The following is a 22,044-nucleotide window of genomic DNA, read 5'->3' as shown; positions in this document are numbered from 1 at the left end:
TAGATGATTAACCAGGACAAAAGTAAATGTGTGCTGCAATCAGGTAAATGTGTTTGGACCAGCAGAGATGATTGACAGATCAATTTAACAGACAGATGGATCTGACTAGCTGACTTCACCCAATGTAGCCAGCCTTAAAAAACTATAACTTAAATATAGATTGGTAACTCTTGCTTTTTTTAAACAGGTGCCTCAGCAACAAGGAGTCCAAGGTTACTGGAAATGTGTGAAACGAGAAACCATTAAAGGGGCAAAAGAAGTTTGGAAGCAAACTGGGAAGAGTCCTTTTTAAATGTATTTTTGTAAGATCATTTGTGACTCAGCTTTCTGATTTTGCTTTGTTTTTTATGTATCTGGTTACAGATTGGCTGTACTAGATGAAGTGCAATCATTTAATACAATTAAATATTGGACACTTCCATTAGTTGATTTTGATAGGGATGGCCATGAAAAAGAAAATGTGTTTTGTGTTTCGGAATCATTCAGGGGTACTGCAGTTTGATAGAACTGAAACCCCCAAAGCACTTTTGGTTGTTCTGCATTTTAATTGAAACAAAATTGGGAGAAACTTTCTTAGCTTTCCCGTTGTCCCCTCTTTTACCAAATGGCCCATCTGCTGCTCTTCCAACCCCTGATGTTCCTTGTCCTTAGCTGCTGATGTCCTTGGCTTCAATCATGACGTAACCACCAGCCCAACCATTACCAAATCTGCCTTCCCTTCCTCCCTTTCCCTTTGCCATTACCATTTCCAGTGTGCTTGGTTTCAAATGCAGTATATGCAGTTGATCCATCCACTTTTTAGTGCCTTCCTTTCCTTGCTCTTTGCCTGCAACCTCATTGACCTTTCCCTGCTCTCTCTCTCTGTCTCTTCCCGAAGCATTTCTCTCTTAAATATGCTAGTTTTCATCCTGTGGCAGACACCTCAAGCTAGTCCTCCTATGCATAGAACACTTTGCACATCCCTTCAGCAATAGAATTTGCTTTAGGGTTATTTTAGATGGTACTCATGTTCTCACAGATGGATACCGTTTTCCATACTATCTGGTAATTAGTACAGATACCGTTGTCCTCAACTTATAACTGAGCCCAAAGTTTCCATTGCTAAGTAAGATAGTTATTAAGTGAGTTGTGCCCCATTTTACAACGTTTTTGCCATAGTCGTTAAATGAATTGTTGCATTTTCTAAGTGAATCTTGTGGTTCTTAAATGAATCTGGTTTTCTGCATTGACTTGGTTTGTCAGAAGCCAGCTGGGAAGATTACAAATGCTAGTTGCCAAGTACCCAAATTTTGATCGTGGGGATGCTACAATGGTTGTAAGTGTGAAAACAGATCATAAGTCACTTTTTTCAGTGCCGTTGTAACTTTGAATACTTGCTAAACAAATGATTGTAAGTCAGGAAATATCTTTTAAAGGCAAGTTTCATAGCACACATGGGAATGTCCCCATTTTTAAGAATTAAAGGGAAGAAAAGTATGAAAAATAAAACAATGCAATGCAATGCAATTTAGAACTTTTTGAGCTTTAAATATCCAATATAAATTCTAGGTAAGAAATTAGCCAGGAAAAGATATTCTTAGAGCATAGTACTTTATAGACATTTGAAAACATTTTTGCATTGCAGCCCAGTTTTTATTACATTCTTCATGTATTCTGTACTATATTCTGTTTGCACAGGGGTTTGCATCTTTCACTGTAAGCTGGAAATATCAAAACATTTACATAAACTGGGAGATTGTAAGTTGCACAAGTGTACAAAGATTAGAAGCTAAACACAGTGAATTCATTAAAGAAAATGAACGTTAACATTATATAGGTAGTGTATATTGATTTGCTTACTGTCAAGTTCCATCAAATTCATTGTTTAAATTCCTGATAACTCTCTGTAATAATTGTTTGATTTGAGCTATGAATGAATATTAATAGCATATTATACTTCCAGTGTAATATATTGGTTAAAGGTTTGACTAGGACCAAAGAAGCCCTAATTCACAGTTTTAAAGTTTATTGGGCAACTTTGGGCCAATCATTTTTACTCATTTTCATAGGACAGTTGTAATGTTGTTAAAATGACAGAAGATTCATCTCTTCACTTCCCAGAGCAAAGAGATGAACATACATGTTGAAGTGACTGTTTTTCACTTCAGTAACTTTCCTGAGGCTGGGCATGAAAAATTCATTTTTTAAAAGCATGCCTCTACATTAATTATGTTTTCTGCCTGACCGCCACAGAATAAAGTTTAGTTTTCAAACATGGCTGCCTTTAGAGTTAAAATTAATCTGTTTTAAATGAGCAAGGAGTGATTTATAGCTGTATACTTTTTGCTACTGCAGTAACTAGCCCAGATATTGTAGCCTTAATTCTTTTACATTTCTCCATGCAAATCACCTCTAATGAGATTCTCCCCACAAATACTTGATTAAAAACATAACTAGAAATTGCATGGTTAAATGTCTGTGGAGATTCTCAATCCCATCGTTGTCGCAAAAATATCCCTAGACATTCTTCACCAGAAATTCTTAGTTCTCTAATAATTGGTCCTGTAACAAATCATTCTTCTATATTTGAATCTTAGCAACTCCACTGGAGTCATTGAAACAATGGCCTCAAACAGTTAAATATTTGGGTTATGGGAATCTTGAAGAGTAAACTGTTCAATAATTTGAATGCATTAAAGTTAAATCCTAAAATCATTGTTCCTGGCTGGTGAATGTCTTAAATCATCCTAAAGGAATTAGAAAATATTAAAGTGCACTGGCAGTTGAAATAGATGCAAAGAACATTCTGGGATTCTATATGTTAAGATGCATCAAAATTCACAATAATGATAGTCTATTTTACCAAAACTGCTGAATTGCACCTTGTGGGATTTATTTTTAAGTAAACACATGAGATTATGTTGAACATATATTGACACCAATTATAATACTTCAGAGATTTTGCTGATTCTGTAATATGCGTGTTCTTTTGAAGCCAATGAACTGTACTGAAACTGAAGGAAACATAACTCTACAATTACTGTGTGCTATGTTGGATAAATAATCCTTTACATATTTGTTAGCTGGTGCTATGATCCCGTTTTGTTCTACAGCAAGAAATATTGTTAGAATACCACCAATATTTGTAACTAAGATAACACACATCCTGTCGCTATGGATTCTGCAAACTATTGTCATTTAATTGTATTTGTTTTGCACTATCTAGAATCTCAGAAGTCAGTATAATTTGACTGTTGCTTCAGCTACTTCTAAATATTGATACTGATTCATTTCCTGATTTTTTTTTACTTCTTTAAGATAAAAAAAAAAGCTTTATACCTGATTGTGATTTATTCAGCTGATCATAAAAAAATATTGGGTAACAGTACTCATTGTCACAGAGAAAAAGCAGATCCAAAATCTAGCATTTAACATTTAGATAAGTAAAGTCCATTTCTATATCTTCCTACACTATAATAGTACTAGCTAAATGTAACATTGGGGAGAAATAATGATTGCAATGATGGTGATGACAAATTGGCCATATCGGAGAACGCTATACTATCTGTAGGGAAATAAATTAGTAAGACAGGAGCAGCAATTTGAGTCCCAAGAGAACCATTCTGTCACCTAGAGCAAGTGCCTCCAAGATTATGAAAAAAAGAGTGATCATATTTTAAAAAGCTTAGGATTTATAGGATTGAGGCAGAGGCCTATGTATCGATTTTTTTTTAACTTCTTTATATTGCAGTGGGCAAATCTACTTAATTCTTGTCTGCAAAAAAGGAAACTTGAATAAGTCGATTTGTGAATATTATAGGAGTTAAGTGTCTGGAGAACCAAGATTTACAGCCATGCTATAAATATTTCTGGTGATGCTGACAGTACTTGGGACATTAATAGAGATGAACAAAATAGATGCTTCTATTTTGGAAGGCTACAAAATTAAATGGATATGTGGATTTGAAATAATTTTAGGAGTCAGATCATTTCCAGGCTATTTAATGATGAAAACATTTGGATACCTCGACAGAGAACTATGATTACTTAAAATATATTGCCACTTTGTTACTTTTCTGGAAGGCCATAGTTCTGTCAGCAGGCCTGGGAACTCCAGTCTGATAGACAATCAATTAAGTGCCTAGTGTGATTATAACTGTTTCGGCCACGGTTTTAAGCTGCGAATTTGAAACTTCTCGGAATCATCACTGTTAGTTGGGTTGTCATATAAATTTATTAAATAAATAGATGTAACTAATCTTGTTACATTACTATTCATGCTTCTGTCTTGCACAATTACCATTCTGGCATATCTTCAACAGAAAATTATATATAGCTTTGAATGCAATAATCACAATGATAAGAATGAAGAATGCAAGTTTTGGCCTAAACATATAATAAAAAATATACACATATTTTATTATACACATAATAAAAATATCCTCATATTTTTCCACGTACATACACACATTTATAGCATTGCTTCTTCCTTTATTTGCTGTTCAAATGTAATATGTTACAGTACAGCCATTTCTGCAGGACAGTAGTACAGTATATGTACTTACATGATTGATCTCACCAGTAGCATTACTACCGTTTCAGCAATGTCTAAACTTGACATTCCAAACAATATTTATTAGTTTACCTTGAAATTTTTGATAGCAGTGTAATTAATATTAACACACTTACAGGTTTATGGTTTGAATAAGCAACTGTTCCAACTTCAGATTTCCTGATTAATTTATCAAATTATGGTTATTGTTTCTAATATTAATTTCTTAATGTAAATACAGTATTAAGATATTATTACAGGTTCTCCTTGACTTATGACTAGTCACTTAGTGACCATTCAAATTTACAATAGACTTACCGAGGGGTATATATGACCCAGATTCTAAGTTCCGATCATCACCCCTCCACATAGTCATGTGAGTGAATTTCAGGTGCTTGGCAACCAGGCCATATTTAATGTCATTTATCACATCCCACAGTCACATGACTGCATTTTATGATGGCTTTGCTAAAATTGGCACTTTCTATTTTTTGGCAAAACCGCACTCGTAACCCAGGATTAGTTTGCTTAACAACCATAATTTTTGCTTAACAGCCTCTGCAAAAGAAGTTGCTAAAAAATTTTAAAAATTCAACCATCATAACTTACAACCATGACAGGCAGGCTCTATTACAGTCATAACTTGAGAACTAACTGTACTACCACAAGCAGTAGACTTAGTTACCATGTAATAAACTTTCTATTCATGGCATTATCCTTGGCAGATATATAATAGGCAGAACATGGAATATTCAGAACACAAATCCAAACCAGTCCATAGAATTCTATCCAGATCCTTTTTTCTTTTTTTTTAAGATCTGGGAGAATATTCTTGCCTAGATCAATTACAGTTGGAAGCCTGGATGTTGTATTTAAGACGAGCTGCAGCATCTAAACCGGGGTTTCAAACTGGATTTCTTCGAGGGCTGGATCAACATTGTAGTTCTCCATGGGTGGCTGAGGGGGGCAGAGAGACAGGACGGACGCCTCCTGCAGTATTCTGGATAGTCTCCTGCAGGACACTGTTGACCAAACCGGGACATGGAGGTGTGTGTATGGTTCCCCACATCCCATTTTGGCCAGAAAATTGTTGCAGGAAGCCGTCCAGGCCGAAGCACCCCCATTTTCAGAGGCACTGCAGGCTGGTCCTTTGCTATTTCTAGGCTGGGCCCATGGGCTAGATTTAAGCACCCCGTGGGCCAGATCCGGCCTTGAGTTTGACACCCCTGATCTAAAGTATCTCCAACATCTACAAAGAAGCGTTGGTGATGCTGGTCATTTGCATGCATCTTCAGTTACAGCCCTCATGATTTTCAGTCTATGTGAGTCATGCTAGGATTTGTACTTCAGCCTATTTGAATCTGGCATCAAGCTGGGAAAAATATTATTAAAACTTGGACAGAAGACATCAGGCTTTTATTTTCTAGGAACAGGCTGAGCTAATATACCAGGCATAGTTGGGAAAACAATTCTTTTCCACAGTCAATAGCTGAAAATCAACAACAGTTGCCAAGAATATGTCTTCCCTCATAAGCTTCCAGGTTCATTTAAATAGTATTTCATTGAATTCAGGCCTATGTAATGCAACTCAGAGGTGGTATTCAGCAGGTTCTGACCAGTTCTGGAGAAGTGGTAGCGAAAATTTTGAGTAGTTCGGAGAACCGGCAAATATACCACCTCTGACTGGAGATTTTACAGTATCCTTCCCCTGCCATGCCCACCAAGCCATGCCCACAGAACCGGTAGTAAAACAATTTGAATCCCACCACTGATGCAATTATAGAGACACGCTGACTTCATAAATAACTAATGATAAGCACGAATCTTTTTTATATTGTGCATTAATGTGAGTAAAAAGCTGGGGATGGAGGGAACCCATTAGATGCCTACACTAGATGTCTTAGTCTAGATTTTAATTGACAGCAAGACAAAAATTAAACAGTAGAGTAGGCAGAGGAGAAATGAGAACTCAAAATAGATACATTTTTTCCATAGTTTATTGTAATTGTTTTGATGTATCTCTTTAGTGAATTTTGTAAAGTCCTAAATATTTCACTGGATCTTTTGTTATCTGGCAGTCAGAGTCATAAAATTTTCTTCTAAGAAGTTAAGTGAATTGCTATTACTTTGTTTTCATTTCATTGATTTATAGCTGAAAAAGCAACCAAAATCTTTATTTTCATCAACTGAATGGAAAAGATATTTGGAAGATAAAATAAATCTACCCAAACAATATAATGAGCTTACTAGATATTCCTCTGGGATTGACAAATGTAAAGAAGTATAAATAATATTTTTATATAATAAAACTTAATGTTAACAAGGCAGACAATTAATGGCAAACATGGCTGACATACTATACCTCCAGAAAATGGGAGCTGTATTCATTCTGGCCCAAAGGCTGAGGGTGAAGACCCAGATATTAACCATCTTCCTAAAGGCCTAGAGCAGGGGTATTAAACTCGCAATGACATGATGTATAACTATTTCCCCCTTTACTAAAAGGGGTGGGTGTGGCCACTGCATGACGCATCCAACCCATGGGCTGCAAGTTTGATACCCCTGGCCTAGAGGGTGTAGATTTGCTAAATATCAAAAGAAAGACTCATCCAAAGGCCAAAGCCGCCACTGAGAATACATCATCTGTATGTATTACATAAGTTTTAACAATGACACTGATTCAAGGACCAGACTCACAGTATTTCTTTCCTATGCTTGTATTTTCCTATGCTTTGTAATCTTAAGTATATGAAAATAAATAACAAACTCCCACAAGGGGGAGCCCTGTGTTTTTATCTTTCTTTCCTTGTTAATTCATATTTGCAAAGATTAAATTGACCATTTCTAAAATAAGAATGAGAAACTGCTAAATTACTTTCATAATTCTAGCCCATAGGCACTGGTCAAAGGCACATATAAATATACAGTTCAATATAATATAATATTGGGGTTATATATAAATAATTTTATATTTAGTTTATAAATAGAAACTGAAATCCTAAATCCCTTTGGATTGTTAAATAGGTCTTAACTTTTCTCTCTTTGGGGCCTTGTCTTTTTGGATTCTTATGATAATGATAACCTTAACCAAAGCAATGTTTTTAAGCACTCCTATAACAAGCTTACAGTGAGATTTTGTATATTAATATTTTTAGAATCCTTGAATATTGCTGTTTCTTAGATTGCCGAAAAGATTCTTAGATGTAGACATGGATAATGATATTGCAGGTCCTTGGCTCAAGCATGTATATTTTCCCAGGATTCTACAGCTATTGCACAAGCCCTGAAAAAGATATAGCTTGTTGAAGATGTCAACAAATGTAATGTGTATAGCCACAAAGCGTAGCATGCCCTACTTTGCAAAGTGGAAATGTTCACCAAGATTATAGGGTGAGCACATATGGAGAAAGTAGGGTCTTTATACAGCTCTTAAAAATACTATAGTCTTTCAACAGGTTGTAAATTTCCATTAATCCAGTCTGCTAAGACATTGCCCAACTGATCAATAATAAGAAAATCTTGCTCAACCACATTTTATAAAAAGAGCTTGTCTCATTCTTCAATAATAGCACTGCAGGTAAGTATGCCAAAAGAAATAACAATAAATATTTCTGGAAAGATGTCTGACTTTGTAAGCTCAGTAAGAGTGACTAAACTCGTATCCTTTACTTGAATTGAGTGAATGTATTGAGAATTTTAAAATTAATGGCCAAATTTAACCTCGCTAAATAAACACTACAAGAAGTGAGAGTTGGAGCAGGATGATGATCTATAGCAGTTAGCCTCAGTGCACCTCAAGTGCTGGCAAAATTTATTTTGATTAGAGAAATACACATAATTGACTTGACAAATCCTGGCAGTAAAAGTCCACACATCTTAAAAGTTACTGAGATTGAATAAATTGCACAAGAATATCCTTAACACTGTATAATGGGATGAACTTTTTAAAAAGTATTGTGATTATGAATAAATAAACTATACAAGGCTTCCAGTTCTCAATAAATATGAAAATAATTTAAAACATTAGCATAACTAATTGGAACCAACATTTACCATAGCAATAATAAGACTTTTACTAATTGAAAAGATTAAACTGAAATTATTTATCTTGATACCTTTTCTGAAATCATAGGGGTGGGGAGAGGAATTGATGCAATACAAAACAGTACACATTTTATTATATGAATATAATACCTTAGGCCAGGGCTGTCAAACTCCTGCCCCATGGCCAGATGCGTCATGTGCTGGCCACCCCCATGCCCGGTTCAGCAAGGGGGGGGGGGAGTCCTGATATGTCATGTGACACTGCTGTGACAATGTGAGTTTGACATCCCTGCATTAAGCAATTTAAGTCATTGATTTAGTAGTAGTTTTAAACTGCAGTAGCTGTAGTCCCTTGGATCACCACTTTGTCTCAGGTTATAAGTCCTGCAAAATGGGGGTTTTTTTATTTAAATTTTATAGGTTGCAGTTATCAGTTGCAGTGAGAACCAACATTCATTTTGATATCAGGCCCAACATACTACATATGTAACACAGAGTTGTATGATTCATCTTTCACTAATGTTACAGACTTTAATCAGTAAGTGTCTGTGTGCAACGATGTTCTACATCTTATTCTTGGGTTAATTATGAAGATGAAACTTAATTACATCTTTGTAGTTCATACAGATGAATTAAATGTTTCATGTGTTGCAAAACAAAACGTGTAACCTAGCTTCTACCAAAATCCCTTCGCTTTCACATATAGTAGCTGACTGATGTACCAGTTGAAAGGCAGGAGATGAGATGGCTGGACTATAGGTAGGTTTGGATGGCATATCTTAACTCTGTACCTTCTCACGAATTGTGACTGCAACAGCACAAGACAAGACAGTCACAGAACTAGGTTGGTTTCTAAATGAGCGCTGATCTCCAAATGCTTCACTCTACCTAACAGGACTGGCTGCCAGCACTTCTGAGAAGTCCAGGTTTGGGGAAATGATTCTTGGCATGTTTAGCTTTCCGTCACACCCACTCTGCCCTTCATAAAGGCAAACTGGCGTAACTAAACATAACTCCTGGCAACTTCATGGGGGTTCGTGGATAAAAAGCAGGAGATCCCCACCCCACCCCATTTCCTAAAAGGAGCATGCAGCCCTAGGACCGGGTCTCAATTATTTGAGTATTACCCAGATCTGATCCTACTGAACTGTCAAGATAAGCCATGCCCAACTAGGCGTCGCCACCGCGGAGACCTCGCCCTTTTCCCACGTTCACAAATCAAGGTAGACAGCGAAGTGGCCATCTCGCAACGTCGCCGAAAAGCTTACCCACGGTTGTTGTTTTGTTCCTTTTAACAGCCCAGTCTAGCCTAAAGCCCTATAATTCTCAAGGGACCCACCCGGGATTGACAGACTTTTATTATTCGAATGTGATATATTCGGTCATCTAAGCCAGTTTAGCTCCAGGGATCAGCCAAGTTCGACCTTCCAACTCTGCCTGTGACTTTTGTCCCGAACTACTCGAGCTCGTCTGTCTAGGAACAAACACCCTTTCGAGGAAGGCGCTAGAATCGCTCAGGGCGGTTTCCCTCCCGGTTGGGATCCATTGGTCGAATAAGAGGGAAGAAGAAAGCGACCCCAGGCTCTTGGGGATCCCACCCTTCGGCCAATCCCCAAAAGGAATGGCGCCCGAGAACATCTGAACTACCCGCCGCGACCGGCCAGGCATCGCGCAGAGAGGAGCCGCCTCTTTCCTTCAGCCGCGAGGGCAGGGCTGCTTGCGGCGATTTGGGTGTACGTGAGAAGAACGGCCGGGCAGCAGGGAAGAAAAGCCGAGCTCCGGTCAAGACGGCGGCGGGGCGGCTATAAGACTCCCGCATCCACAACTCCCGCAAGTCCCGCAGTCCGCAGCTTTTCTCCCTCACGCTCGCCGCGCTTCCTACTCCCGAGGAAGTAGAGAGTCGCTGCGCAAGGCAGGCGCGCCCAGGCCCTGCCCCCTTAGCGTAAGGCAAGGAAGGGCGGGGGCCGGGAGGCACCGCCGCAGCGGCGAGCGGAGAAGCGGCGCTGAGAGCGGCTGCGGCACCGATGGCTCCTGCGGGCGGTAGCGGCAGCTCAGCGGCGGGGAAGATGGCGCCGTCGCACGTCCTCAAGTGCTGCCAGAGGGTGCTGGCGTGGGTGCCCGTGGTCTTCATCGCCCTGGTCGTGGCCTGGTCCTATTACGCCTACGTAGTGGAGCTCTGTGTGTGTAAGTAAGCCGACGAGGTTTCGCTGCCGCCCTGCCGGGGAGATTCCGCCTGCCCGAAGGAAGGAGGAAGCTGCCTCATAACCGCGGAGGGCGCCCTTTCGCTGGGTTGCTTTCAAAGGCGGGATCCACGGGAAGGGACCGGTGGTCTCCTTTCCCCCAAAATTACTTTGTCGGCTTTCCGGCTTCTTCGGCTTCCTCCTTCTTGCGCAAAAGTCCAGGGGTGATTCATTCTCCAAGGTTTGCGGGGTGACTTGTTGCCTGCCGCCTCACTTTCTCTCAGGAAGAAGGCAATGGCAAACCACTTCTTTGGGGCGGGGCGGGGGGGAGCCCTTGCCCAAAACACTGCATACTTTGTTCGGTAGTCTCCGAGATTTGGACACGATTGAACGGGAAGGAGGAAGGGGGGAGGAAACCTCGTGTTTAAAACTACCCATGGGCATTTGCCTTAATCTGGGAGAATTAGCAATCCATCCTCTTGTTGTCAAAGCCCGGACAGAGTCTCTTTTGAATCTTTCATGTAGATCAGGGCTTGCGGTTTAAGGAGAGGAATTGAAACGAGGAGGCAAGTCCACCCTTTGACTTAAGTACAAACAGGGTGTTTGTAAGAAAGAGGAAAAATGCTTCTTATGTAGCCTTATCTAGAAGTACCTCTTCTTTTACTAGTGGGGTGTATTCCAAAAAAAGGGTTGATAGCATTGCTAAGTGTTTGTTTTCTCTGAATCATGGGCATTAAATCCTTTTTAAGGTCTTCTTTTCATCCCATGGTTGGGGATGGGAATTGATAACTGAGGTGTGCTGTGGATAAGGGTTGCAGTTCATTTTTGGACTGTGCTAAAATCCTTGAGCGTTCACTTCTCTGAGAAGACAATATAAATGTTTTGACTAATGGTAAAATATACTTATCTTTAACTAGACAAAATTTGAGTCCCAAAGGGTGATTGGAAATTTAGTGTAGAAATTTAGTGCAGTGTTTCTCAATGTTGTCAACTTTAAAGCAAATGGACTACAACTTCCAGAATTCCCCAGCCAAGGTTGAGAAATCCTGCTTTAGTTTTATTTGTACAGTAATCCTTCCCTGTATTTCTTTGGACGTTGCTTATTAAATTGTAAAACAGAACTGGTTCCTATCATGTTGATCTAGAAGAGTTATCTTTCATTAATCCTTCATTTGTTAAAGGGTTTAGGGCCATTCCAAATAAAAATACAAAAGCATTTGGAGTGAATATAGGGTTGATTTGATTTGTATGGCAAGGCTAATGTAAGTAGAATCCCTAATTTCTACTTTTATGAAGTAATTAAAAGTGATTGCAGAAGATAATAACAATGAAACTTGTAACGCATGCATATCTACTTGGGGAGAAAATCCCACTGAGTTCAATAAATCCTATTTCTAAGAAATTAGAAGTGGATTGCAGATTTAGTTATCTATTTTATTCACTTAACCAGCGCAATTCAAAAAGATGAAAGGGTAGTAGTGACTGGTCTCAGAGCCCTTAATCATATTTCAGGTAATCATAACTAACCAATAGCTCAGGTAACTCCATTATTAACTAAAAGTGACATAGGACTGTAGCACTTGTTTTAAGAAAATCAAAGGATTTTTGAAAAAATTGATATTTCTATATTTTACTAAAACTGTCTGACTATAAAGTTCAATTGGGCAAAACAGTGCATCATAGGGCCACCATTTTATAACCAAATGATGGTTACCTCAAATAGAGGACGTTTCAGAATGCATGGGACCCAGTATTCCCCTTAGGAATGAAGTTTGGAGAGGTAGCTGCTTCAGCTGCGCTTACTTGATAGACTTTTTCAACATTCCCTGGCAGCTTCCCACATGTCAATAGGGTATCCTGCAGGAAGTGTAAACTTAATTGTAATTGCCCACATTCCATGCCAAGTTTCCTCAGAGTGATTTCAATGGGGAAGCCACAGGGCTCCCTCATACCTGCAACTTTGCTAGCTCCTCTGTACTTGTGCCTCTCTCATTTGTGCATCTCCACTTGTGCATCTCCACTTGCCCTTCTCGACTCACATTGCAACTGTTGCACATTTTTGCACTCTTTTCCACCCATGCTACAGCCTTGCATTTTATCCTCAGTCTGCGTAGCACCTCTCACTCTCCTCAGTCCACCCTTCCAGACCCATGCTGTACTCCAAATGCCATAACTCTTGCTGCATTTATTATGCACCCTTCAACATCCTTCCTAACCTGCACCATGCCTTATGTGCTCTTCCCATCCCAGGCTGGACCTTTCACACACCTTCATGCACACTTCTCAATCTGGGTGTCATATGTTATTTTCTAGAGAGGAAACTGGTACAAGGTTTAAATTAGAAATAGGGAGGCAAGCAAGCAAGCAAGCAAGCTTGCTTCTTTCTGGTTTTCCCACTAGGAAACTCAACAGGGAAGTCGACAGGAACCTGGAAGTGACTCCTGGAAGTCACTCCTGCTCCCATTGATTTTTTTTCCCACTATGGCCATTCTGTTTGTCTATTTAGGTAAATAAATATCTCTGCAAAAAATGACCCAACAGGTATGGGTTGTTTAGTAGGTACTAAAACTTACTGTTTTTGAGCAAAGTTGGAGTCCCTTGTAGTTTCAGTATAAATGTTGAAATAGTATAGTTTAAAGGTTTATCTCATTTTGAACATCATTAATGTTTTGTTTCTAAGTACTGTTTCTTAGCATCAATTCTTGAGCTCTGCAAAATGATTAAAATGTAGTAGCCCTATATAGTTATCCAAAAGGGACATTATTCTAAGCAAAGAGAAGAGATCTTAAATAATGCCTTCTTGACTTATTCTTCCATGTTTTGATCCAAATGGTATATGTCTGTAATTTATCTTTTTGCTGAAAACATTACAAATAAATAAATAATGCTTTGGTACCACAAAGTTACAGATTGCAGAAGAGCTTTTGCATACAGCTTTCGATATACTGTATGTGGCGCGATGAAAATGTTGAAGATAGAAGTAGATTCTCCCTATGTTCAACCTTGACGCATTGATACTGTTTTTTGCAGTGTCTTCTTCATGCATTGAACATTCTGTGATTTAACAACTGAACTGAACTAGTACGCTCTGGACTTTAAAGCATCAATGTACACCAAGACTCAGGCTTTTCTGAAGTGATGCATGATGCTTAATTTACACTTGTAGCAATTTGCATATACCAGGTAGCTTTCTAGAAGAATATACAGTAAAGGATTTTGACAAGTATGCAGATGTCTACTAATTATGCGCTAATGTTTAAAACACTTTCAGGAATCTGTTAGGAGAGTTCCTGAAGTATTGATTTAGGCACATTTTAAAGAATAGTCTGATTCTTCATAGAAATGCACAGAAACCAATCGCTTGGAATAACATTTCTTTCTTTTTCTCTTTCTTTCTGTCTTTCTCTCTTCCTTCCTTCCATTCATCCTTTCTTTCTTTCTTTCTTTCTTTCTTTCTTTCTTTCTTTCTTTCTTTCTTTCTTTCTTTCTTTCTTTCTTTCTTTCTTTCTTTCTTTCTTTCTTTCTTTCTTCATACATAGATTCTGTATGTAGAGAAACTCTGAACAATTGCTATCTAAGCCATGTTTAGACACAATAGTCTCAGACCATATGTGATCTAACATATTTCTCAATTTCTGCAAACATTTTATGGTTTTTCAAAACAGTTTTCTGGTGTCATCTAAAATAGGAAAATGTAAATTAAAGTCTATATAGAAACCAAATATTTTTATTTATCCACTATATTGATTGCAAATTCTACAACAGGTACATAAGATGTGAATCTTTTTATTGCATAGAAAGCACTGTCTATACTTATGGCACTAGAGAAGACTTCTTAAGCAAAACAGCCCTTATTCTTGCCCTCATGGTGTTTTCTGGATTACATTTTTTGCTAAGGAAGACAACAGAAAGAGATATGATATGAACAGATATGAATAGCCCTGGATAAATGCAAGTAACCAATGTTGCACATATTAAGTTTTGTTGCAGTTAAGTAGAAAGAAGGAAGTACAGTAGTGTAAAATATATGAGTAGAAATTAATGTTTGAAGTAAACATTTTAACTATATGTACAAAAGCTTTCCCCATTCTAGCGCTTCAAAATTTGCTGAGACAACCCTCAAAATTCACATGCTTGGAAACCTACCTAGAATTCTAGCAGTTGTCCACTCAGGAAACTTATATTTTGTAATGCACTTATATTGTAATGCACTTATATTTATAATGTAAAGACTGTAGTATACATTGACACTGTTTACTGAAATAGTGTTAGTTTGGATAAGCTAATTTGGGAAGGAGAGTGAAAGTTACATAGTCCCATCATTTGTTTTAAAGCTGAATCCTCAACATGAAAATATGCTCAGCTAACTAACTTGCATTAAGTACATTGCATGTCAAGAATATATGTTGACAAGCTTCTATATACAGAAATTTATGATTGATTTAAAATTGATAGAATTAAAACAGTTCTATTATCTAGCAGTCATATCAGGAAATTAAAATACATAATTTTGTCTCCTCTTATCCATGTTATTGACCTGAATTAAATGGAAGAGACTTGAGACAGTTAATATGCAGTGCAAAAAGACTTTTTCACTACTACAAGGTTCATTAGTATTATTGTGTCTTCTAGCTTCTCATTAAGAGTCGGGATTCCTCCTTCCCCAGGCAGATACCCCGTTGGAGATCTTTAAAATGATAAAAACTTATTTTCATATCTTCTGAGACATGCATGAGATTAAGCAACGTTACTGTGAAGAAAAATTCTGGCCTTTAATAAAAGGGGAATCTTATCTTTCTTTGTTTTTTAGTCTCATTTCCTGGCAGCCAGAAATGAACCATGATCAGGTTCTCTCCAATTTATAATATATAGTTGACATTTGATATGATTGTGAATCCAAGGCAAAGATTGATTAATGTGAATTCTTTGCAAAACAGTGACCTGAGATAGGTTCTTATTTTGCTGAAATTTAATAATATCTTATTTAAACTGAATTCCTGTAGATCAAGGGTGGAGAACTATGGTGCTTTTATGAGTTGTGGACTTCAACTCCCATGATTCCTGAACCAACCATGCTGGCTGAGGAATTCTGGGAATTGAAATTCCAAGTTACAAAGGGGCCATAATTCTCCATCTCTGCTCTAGATAACTAAAGATCTACAGTACTTTTTGTGATTACTACTGTACTTTATTTTGAACAATAGCATGAATTGTATATAATAGATTAAGTATAGGTTGGTATTTTGCCAATGAAATGAATAGTTTTAGCAAGTGGGACATAACGGGATTGTCTATACCAGGGATGTCAAACTCAAGGCTTGATGGCCAGATATGGCCTGTGGGGTACTTATATCTGGCCCATAGGGCCAGACTGGAAACAGTAAAGGACCAGCCCGCGGTGCCTCTGCCAGCGAAAACGGAGCTCGGCCTCCTGCAGTCCTCTGCTAGCCACAGCTGAAAACAGGGTTCCATTTTTGCTGGCGAAGGGCTGCAGGAGGCTGTTGTGGCCGAAAACAGGCCATATGTGATCCCTCCGGGCTCTGTTTTCACTGACAGAAGGCTATCAAAACAAACTAAAAACAAAACAAAAGGAGAAATGTTTCCCCTTTTGCATTTGAGCATGCAAGAAGGGATACAAAAGGAGAAAGGGAAAGAGGAAAGGGAAAGGAAAGATGGGAAGGAAGAAGAAAGGAGAATGAAGAGGGAAGGAAAAAGAAGGGAAGAGGAGGGAGGAAGGAAGGAAAGAGATTATAATGAGAGTGAGTGAGGGTCTCAGGGAAGTCTTGCCTTAGTACTTGGCCACCATAGGTGCCCCCAACGTAGGTGCGCCCACTCTGGCCACGCCCACTCCCCCAGCCCTCTGAGGTCAAACACAAACCTGATACAGCCCTCAATGAAATTGAGTTTGACACCCCTGGTCTGTACCAATATCTACATCAGCCTGCCAGTCCCTTTCATGGGAAATCCGTTTCACATCCCCTCTCTCTGAATTTTAAAATGAGAGAGCTATTTTCCTCTTCCATGAAAGAATTCCATTTATCCCCCTCTCTCTTATATACAATACTCACACAACACCACCATCATTCCTTGAATATGGAGATGCCTTCTCTGGAATTTGAAGTGGGCAGTGCAGGAAATGTTGCTTGCTTGGGAAAAAAAATTATATATAATTGACTCCAGTTTTCTCTCTCCCACTCTCCCCCTCCCCCTCCCCTTCCCCCCCCCTTACCAGATCTAAGCAGTTTTTGGGATGAGATATCAAACCAAACTTTTAAATAATAAAAAAGGCAGTTTTTTAATACAAGCATCAAACTAAGGATTAATACAGGGGTCTCCAACCTGGCAATTTTAAGACTTGTGAACTTCACCTCCCAGAATTTCCCAGCCAACATGGGAATGCTATGAATTGAAATTCACAATTCTTATAGTTGCCAAGATTGGAATCCTCGGAAAAGTTTAATTGCAACAAAATCACATGGCAATGTGATCTTCATTTTTATATTAGTGCTTAATAATTTGTAATCTATGTGAGTAAATAGGCTGAGACATATAAAATTGAGCAAAACAGCACTTAAAATAACCTGCCTCACATGATTGCCTAATTAGACCTTGAGGTTGAAATCTGTAGTGTGAAATCTGTAGTGTGAAATCTGTAGTGTGAAATCTGTTTTCTCCTAGTTCCTGTTTTTTACAAGTCTCTATAGTCAACCCTCATTAGAACAAACTCACCTCTGTTTCTGTCACTTAACTACAGTGACTTATGACCAAAATTTTGAGTTTGACTGCGATCATGAAGTGAGTACTATTGCGACCATGAGAGATTTAAATCTCATTTCCCCAGTTTGCCAGGACCATAGTACATGCATGCACTGGAGCCCTTTTTCCTGCTGTGCTGATTTTATTTTATTTATTTAATTACTTACCAGAGTTATCCCCACCATAATCAGAGAGACTGTAAGTAATTCAAAATGCATCCTGCATAATAATAATAAAATGTTTAGGTAAAATAAAATCAAAACAAGAAATTAAACTCTCTGCATTGCATTTATCTTGTCCTCAGCTGCTACTTGTTCAGGTTAGCGAGGTCCCCTCAAGCAAACAGAAGCGATTTGGCCAGTACCCCAGTCATATGATTGTTGGGATAATACCAGTGTCTGTTGGCTACATTAGATCTCCAGTCCCTGTCCCCAGAGCCATTCTTCTTTGGGCAACTAAAGAATCCTCTGTAAAAATGTGTGAGTTGCCCAGTCCCAGCCCACATAAAGAAGAGTGGTAAAATCATGCCAGGTGGCAATGTTTGATGGAAGCCAAACAAACTGATCAATCCCTTTCCCTAACATATCCTGCAAAAAGTATAGAGGAAAGTATGGTGGAATGTAGACGAGATTCCCAGGAGGAAGGTGGCTGCATTCCATCATAGATGGCTCCATTTGATTGCAGCATAGCATAGATTAGGGATTGGCAATTAGGACAAGAAATTTAGGGCAATTTAGGCTTCTTCTTTGACTTAGCTAATTAGGATCGTGGTAAAATATCCTTGTGCTTTTGATTAAGTCCCTTCCCAAATGCACCAAAGGGGCTTTTCAAAAGGCAGTTGTATATCTTGGAGTTTTTTCCCTTGAAAATGTTTCACTTCTCATTCAAGAACCTTCTTCAATTCTTCAGAATCTGAAGAAGTTTCTTGGATGAGAAGCAAAATGTTTTCAAGGAAAAAAACTAAGTCCAATGGTCTTTTGAAAAGCACCTTTAGGACAACCATGACCTGGATGATTGAGAATCTCCATAGATGTTCTCCCATTCCAAATATTTATCATTTTATTATTGCAAAAGCACACGATTAGTGGAACATTTTCAAGATGGGAAAAAGAACATACCTGTTCTGAGTATTCTGGACAAAATTAAAGTCAAGATAGCAAATGAAGGAGGGTAGAAAATGATAGCAAAGATTATTGCAGAAGAAGGTTCATTGTTGAGCATCTAAAAGAGTAGAAAGGCAGGTAGCTAACTGGTTGATTTTCTCTGGGAAGCAAATCCATAAAGTTTACAGTGCTAGGGGAAAGAGAAGCATCAGTCTGGATAGATTCTTGAATCAGCAATGCTTACTCTAGGCATGACAGCTTCCCAAATATAGTGTGCTGGTTCATTTGGCTACGTCAAGAAGAGATGATTCAGTATCTTGTGCAGTATATTATGGAAGCCACTTCAAAAAGCACCTTATCAGCTGAAGAGGCTCATGTTCTAATGACTTTAGTTTGGGCTCATGCAATCCTAATTATGCTGAGTGTGCATGGTAAGAAGATTAAAGACTGATCATTGTTTACCTGTTCAGGCTTGGTCAAATTCCATTTTTAGCAGACACGAAATACAGTTTATGGAAGTTAATGCCTTCCTTGAGGAAGGCAGCTAGTGATCAATATATAAGGAACCCTGAAAACCAGATACAGATTGCTTAGAAGCCACATTATATTTCCTAGCCAAGAGAGGATTATGCTCAGTAAAATGCCTTATATTCAAAGTACCAAATATCCCTGAGATCTCCAGGCATTCTTCCTGACCCATGCTGCCCCACATGCACCCTCCCCAACCTGTGTAGCATTTCCCATGCACCCTTGTGTGCACCCTTTCCAATCCACACCACCTACCCATGTTCACTCCCGGACTTTCACAGCATCTCTTGAGCACCTCACACCCTTCCCTTGCACTTGCAGATTCCTGTTGGCTTTCCCACAGATTTTGTCCATGCAAGCTTCCCACAAACAAAGTAAATGGGGGAAGTAGCAGGAATTAGGGGAGGAGGGAAGGAAAATTTCCAATGTTCCCTGCCAGCTTTCCCCAAGGAAACTCAATAGGGAAGCCAGATGGAAGTTGTTCCCACTGTCACGGCTTTTTTGCCCACTTGTGATCATTCTGTTTCTCTTGAGTTATGGAAATGATAATCTAGCATGTCACAGATTATCTAGATAAATCCACTATTCACTTTACAGAATGTAAAGTACACTTTGTAGTACTTTACACAATTGCAATTTTTTGATAATGAAAGAAAATTATCCAATTTAGCAATAATTTGTAAATTGTATATTTTCATACAACATAGTGGTAGGAATGTGCACAAAAGAGAACATTTATTTGGTTTTGAATCCCAAACAAACTGTTTTTCTTATGGAAGTTTTGCAAGTCATTCCAGATCAGCTGTGATTCAGCAGAAACAAAACTTGGAATATTTGGAAAACTTACAGGAGCTTTGGAGGGATTTCACAGGATAGATAGGACAAGATTGGAATATACTACCCATCTCTCTTCTTCCTTTCCAGTGTTCCCAGTATGGTTCTTCCAGTTTACCATCTCCCTAGTGCAGGAGTGTCAAACTCAACGCCCATGGGCTGCATCCAGCCTGTGGGGTGCTTAGATCTGGTCTGCGAGGGCAACCTGGAAACAGCAAAGGACCAGCCTGAGGCCTCTGCCCTGTGTGGCCTTCCCAAGCTCCATTTTCATTGGCAGGAGGGTGCAGGAAACTATCACATCTGAAAACAAAGCTCGGGAGCCTGTTTTCGCTGGCACAGGCACCAGTCATGTCAAGCTGGCCACATTCACCCTGGCTATTCCCCCCCTAAACCTCCCCAAGGTCAAACGTAACCCTGATGCAGGCCTCAGTGAAACTGAATTTGATACCCCTGCCCTAGTGCTTCTCATTCCTCCCTACCCTTGAATTCCTGCTGGCTTTCCCTAAGTTTCTGGCCTTTTTTCCATTCTTTTTTCCATAACAATCTTTATCAAACACACCCTTATAATCTTACTCGAAACTCTTCAACTTGAAATCCCTGGATCTCCATCCATATTGAGAACTAAAGATTCCAGTTTGCTATATGCTATATATTTCAAAAGTGTTTTGAAATAGGAAACTTCTTTCTCCAAATGTTCCTAAAGTGTTGTATGGTATGCTGCTCAGATTGCATGTGGGGAATGTATGGGAAGTTGTGTGATCCTCTTTGTCTCTGCATCATACTAGAAATTATTCCTACATGATTTGAAAACAAGCTCCAAGTAGCAATCGTTTGCTCAAACAACCTCATTGAAATTAAAATTGTAAGATAAGATAAAGTCAGATTCAGACAAAGGAAATTCTTTCTGTAAATGGCATATAGATTTATACATACATACACACACACACACACACATACACATGTATGTATAAAGGAAAAAACAAAAACTATCATAATGAAAGAGATGTAAAAATGACAGATTTCTGAGCAACTTGGAATGCTTTTAATTATTCCAAGAAATAATCAGTGAGCCAGCCAATAGCTTGAATTTCCAAAATAAGTCATTATTATAAAATAAGCCAGAGCTTAGTAGTACCAACATATGATTCAGGGCGGGTAAAAAAGATGCCGAGGTTTTCACAATAGTATTGCTGGTTTCAATCCATGTTGGATTTGAAAGATCATAAAAGGCTCAATCCTCAAGATAGTTTCCTTTGTAAACCTCACTGAAATCTATCAAGCAATTTGTATTTGTATCCCTCATTTCAAGAGAGAAGAGCCAAACAAAATGCTCAAGGCAAGGTATTAATCAACATTTAGCTTTCCAGAAACAGCTAAAATAAAATTGCCAGCATCATTCTCTAATGATCAGGTGGGTTGGAGCTGGTGGTGAAATACATTTCAATCATATCCGGAGAGGCACTATTTTGTCACTAAGAGATTTATTCCTATCTCTGTGCAGGTAGATGCCAGATGGGGATGGTAATGACATTTTCTTCATTGTACAATGTCACTTGGCTGCTTTGCCTCTCAAATAGTGTACATAGTATTTTGTGTTGTAATGTCTTAGTCACCTATTGCAGCTGATGCTACTGCAAAGATCAATGCCACCTTTTTATTTGTTTATTAAATTTATTGGCCACCCATCTTACCACAAGGTAATTCTGCTATTGATGAGAGCAAGTTAAGATTCCGGATATGATTATTCGTAGTCATGGGGGTGGGGCAGATTAAAAGGAAAGACCATGATGAACTGTTGCTCCTGAATGTTTATTAATGACGAGTTGCTGCCATTCATATCTGTCATTTAATGTCAGTTGAATGTAAATCCATAATTTTAGTCCTTTGATATGAAAGCGACATAACATATATGTACATGAACTCTCTGGATTACTTCAAATACCACTGATTTAGTCTGTTATTTTGGAAAGAGATCTGACCACAAATACTGCCAGTTGCAATCCAAACTGGTAAATCAGGGAACTGTTAAATCGTAGCTTACTGCATTTACGATCCCTGTTCCAGTACA

General features: G+C 38.6%; 2 protein-coding genes across 5 annotated transcripts in view; both read left to right on the top strand.

Moving 5' to 3' along the window:
• MICU2 (mitochondrial calcium uptake 2) overlaps positions 1 to 3,321 on the top strand; it is a 66,487-nt gene extending 63,166 nt beyond the window's left edge. Inside the window, exon 12 of the mRNA XM_087937147.1 lies at positions 188 to 3,321. Within this exon, the coding sequence (XP_087793273.1) occupies positions 188 to 292 (105 nt within the window). The 3' untranslated portion in view covers positions 293 to 3,321. The remainder of the gene's footprint in view (positions 1 to 187) is intronic.
• Positions 3,322 to 9,784: 6,463 nt separating this feature from the next.
• ZDHHC20 (zDHHC palmitoyltransferase 20) overlaps positions 9,785 to 22,044 on the top strand; it is a 67,458-nt gene continuing 55,198 nt past the window's right edge. For 2 of the 4 annotated variants that reach the window (XM_087937154.1, XM_087937152.1), the window contains exon 1: positions 9,801 to 10,759. In XM_087937154.1, the coding sequence (XP_087793280.1) occupies positions 10,600 to 10,759 (160 nt within the window). In that variant the 5' untranslated portion in view covers positions 9,801 to 10,599. Of the gene's footprint in view, positions 10,760 to 22,044 lie in introns of all 4 variants that reach the window. The other 2 variants (XM_026708954.2, XM_087937151.1) reach the window with 2 other exon arrangements.

The sequence above is a fragment of the Pseudonaja textilis genome, chromosome 7 (genome assembly GCF_049901715.1).
Source record: "Pseudonaja textilis isolate UNSWEBS1 chromosome 7, rPseTex1.2, whole genome shotgun sequence".
Lineage (NCBI taxonomy): Eukaryota > Metazoa > Chordata > Lepidosauria > Squamata > Elapidae > Pseudonaja > Pseudonaja textilis.
The sequence above is the reverse complement of the archived record's forward strand: the minus strand, read 5'-3'. Positions and strand labels throughout refer to the sequence as shown.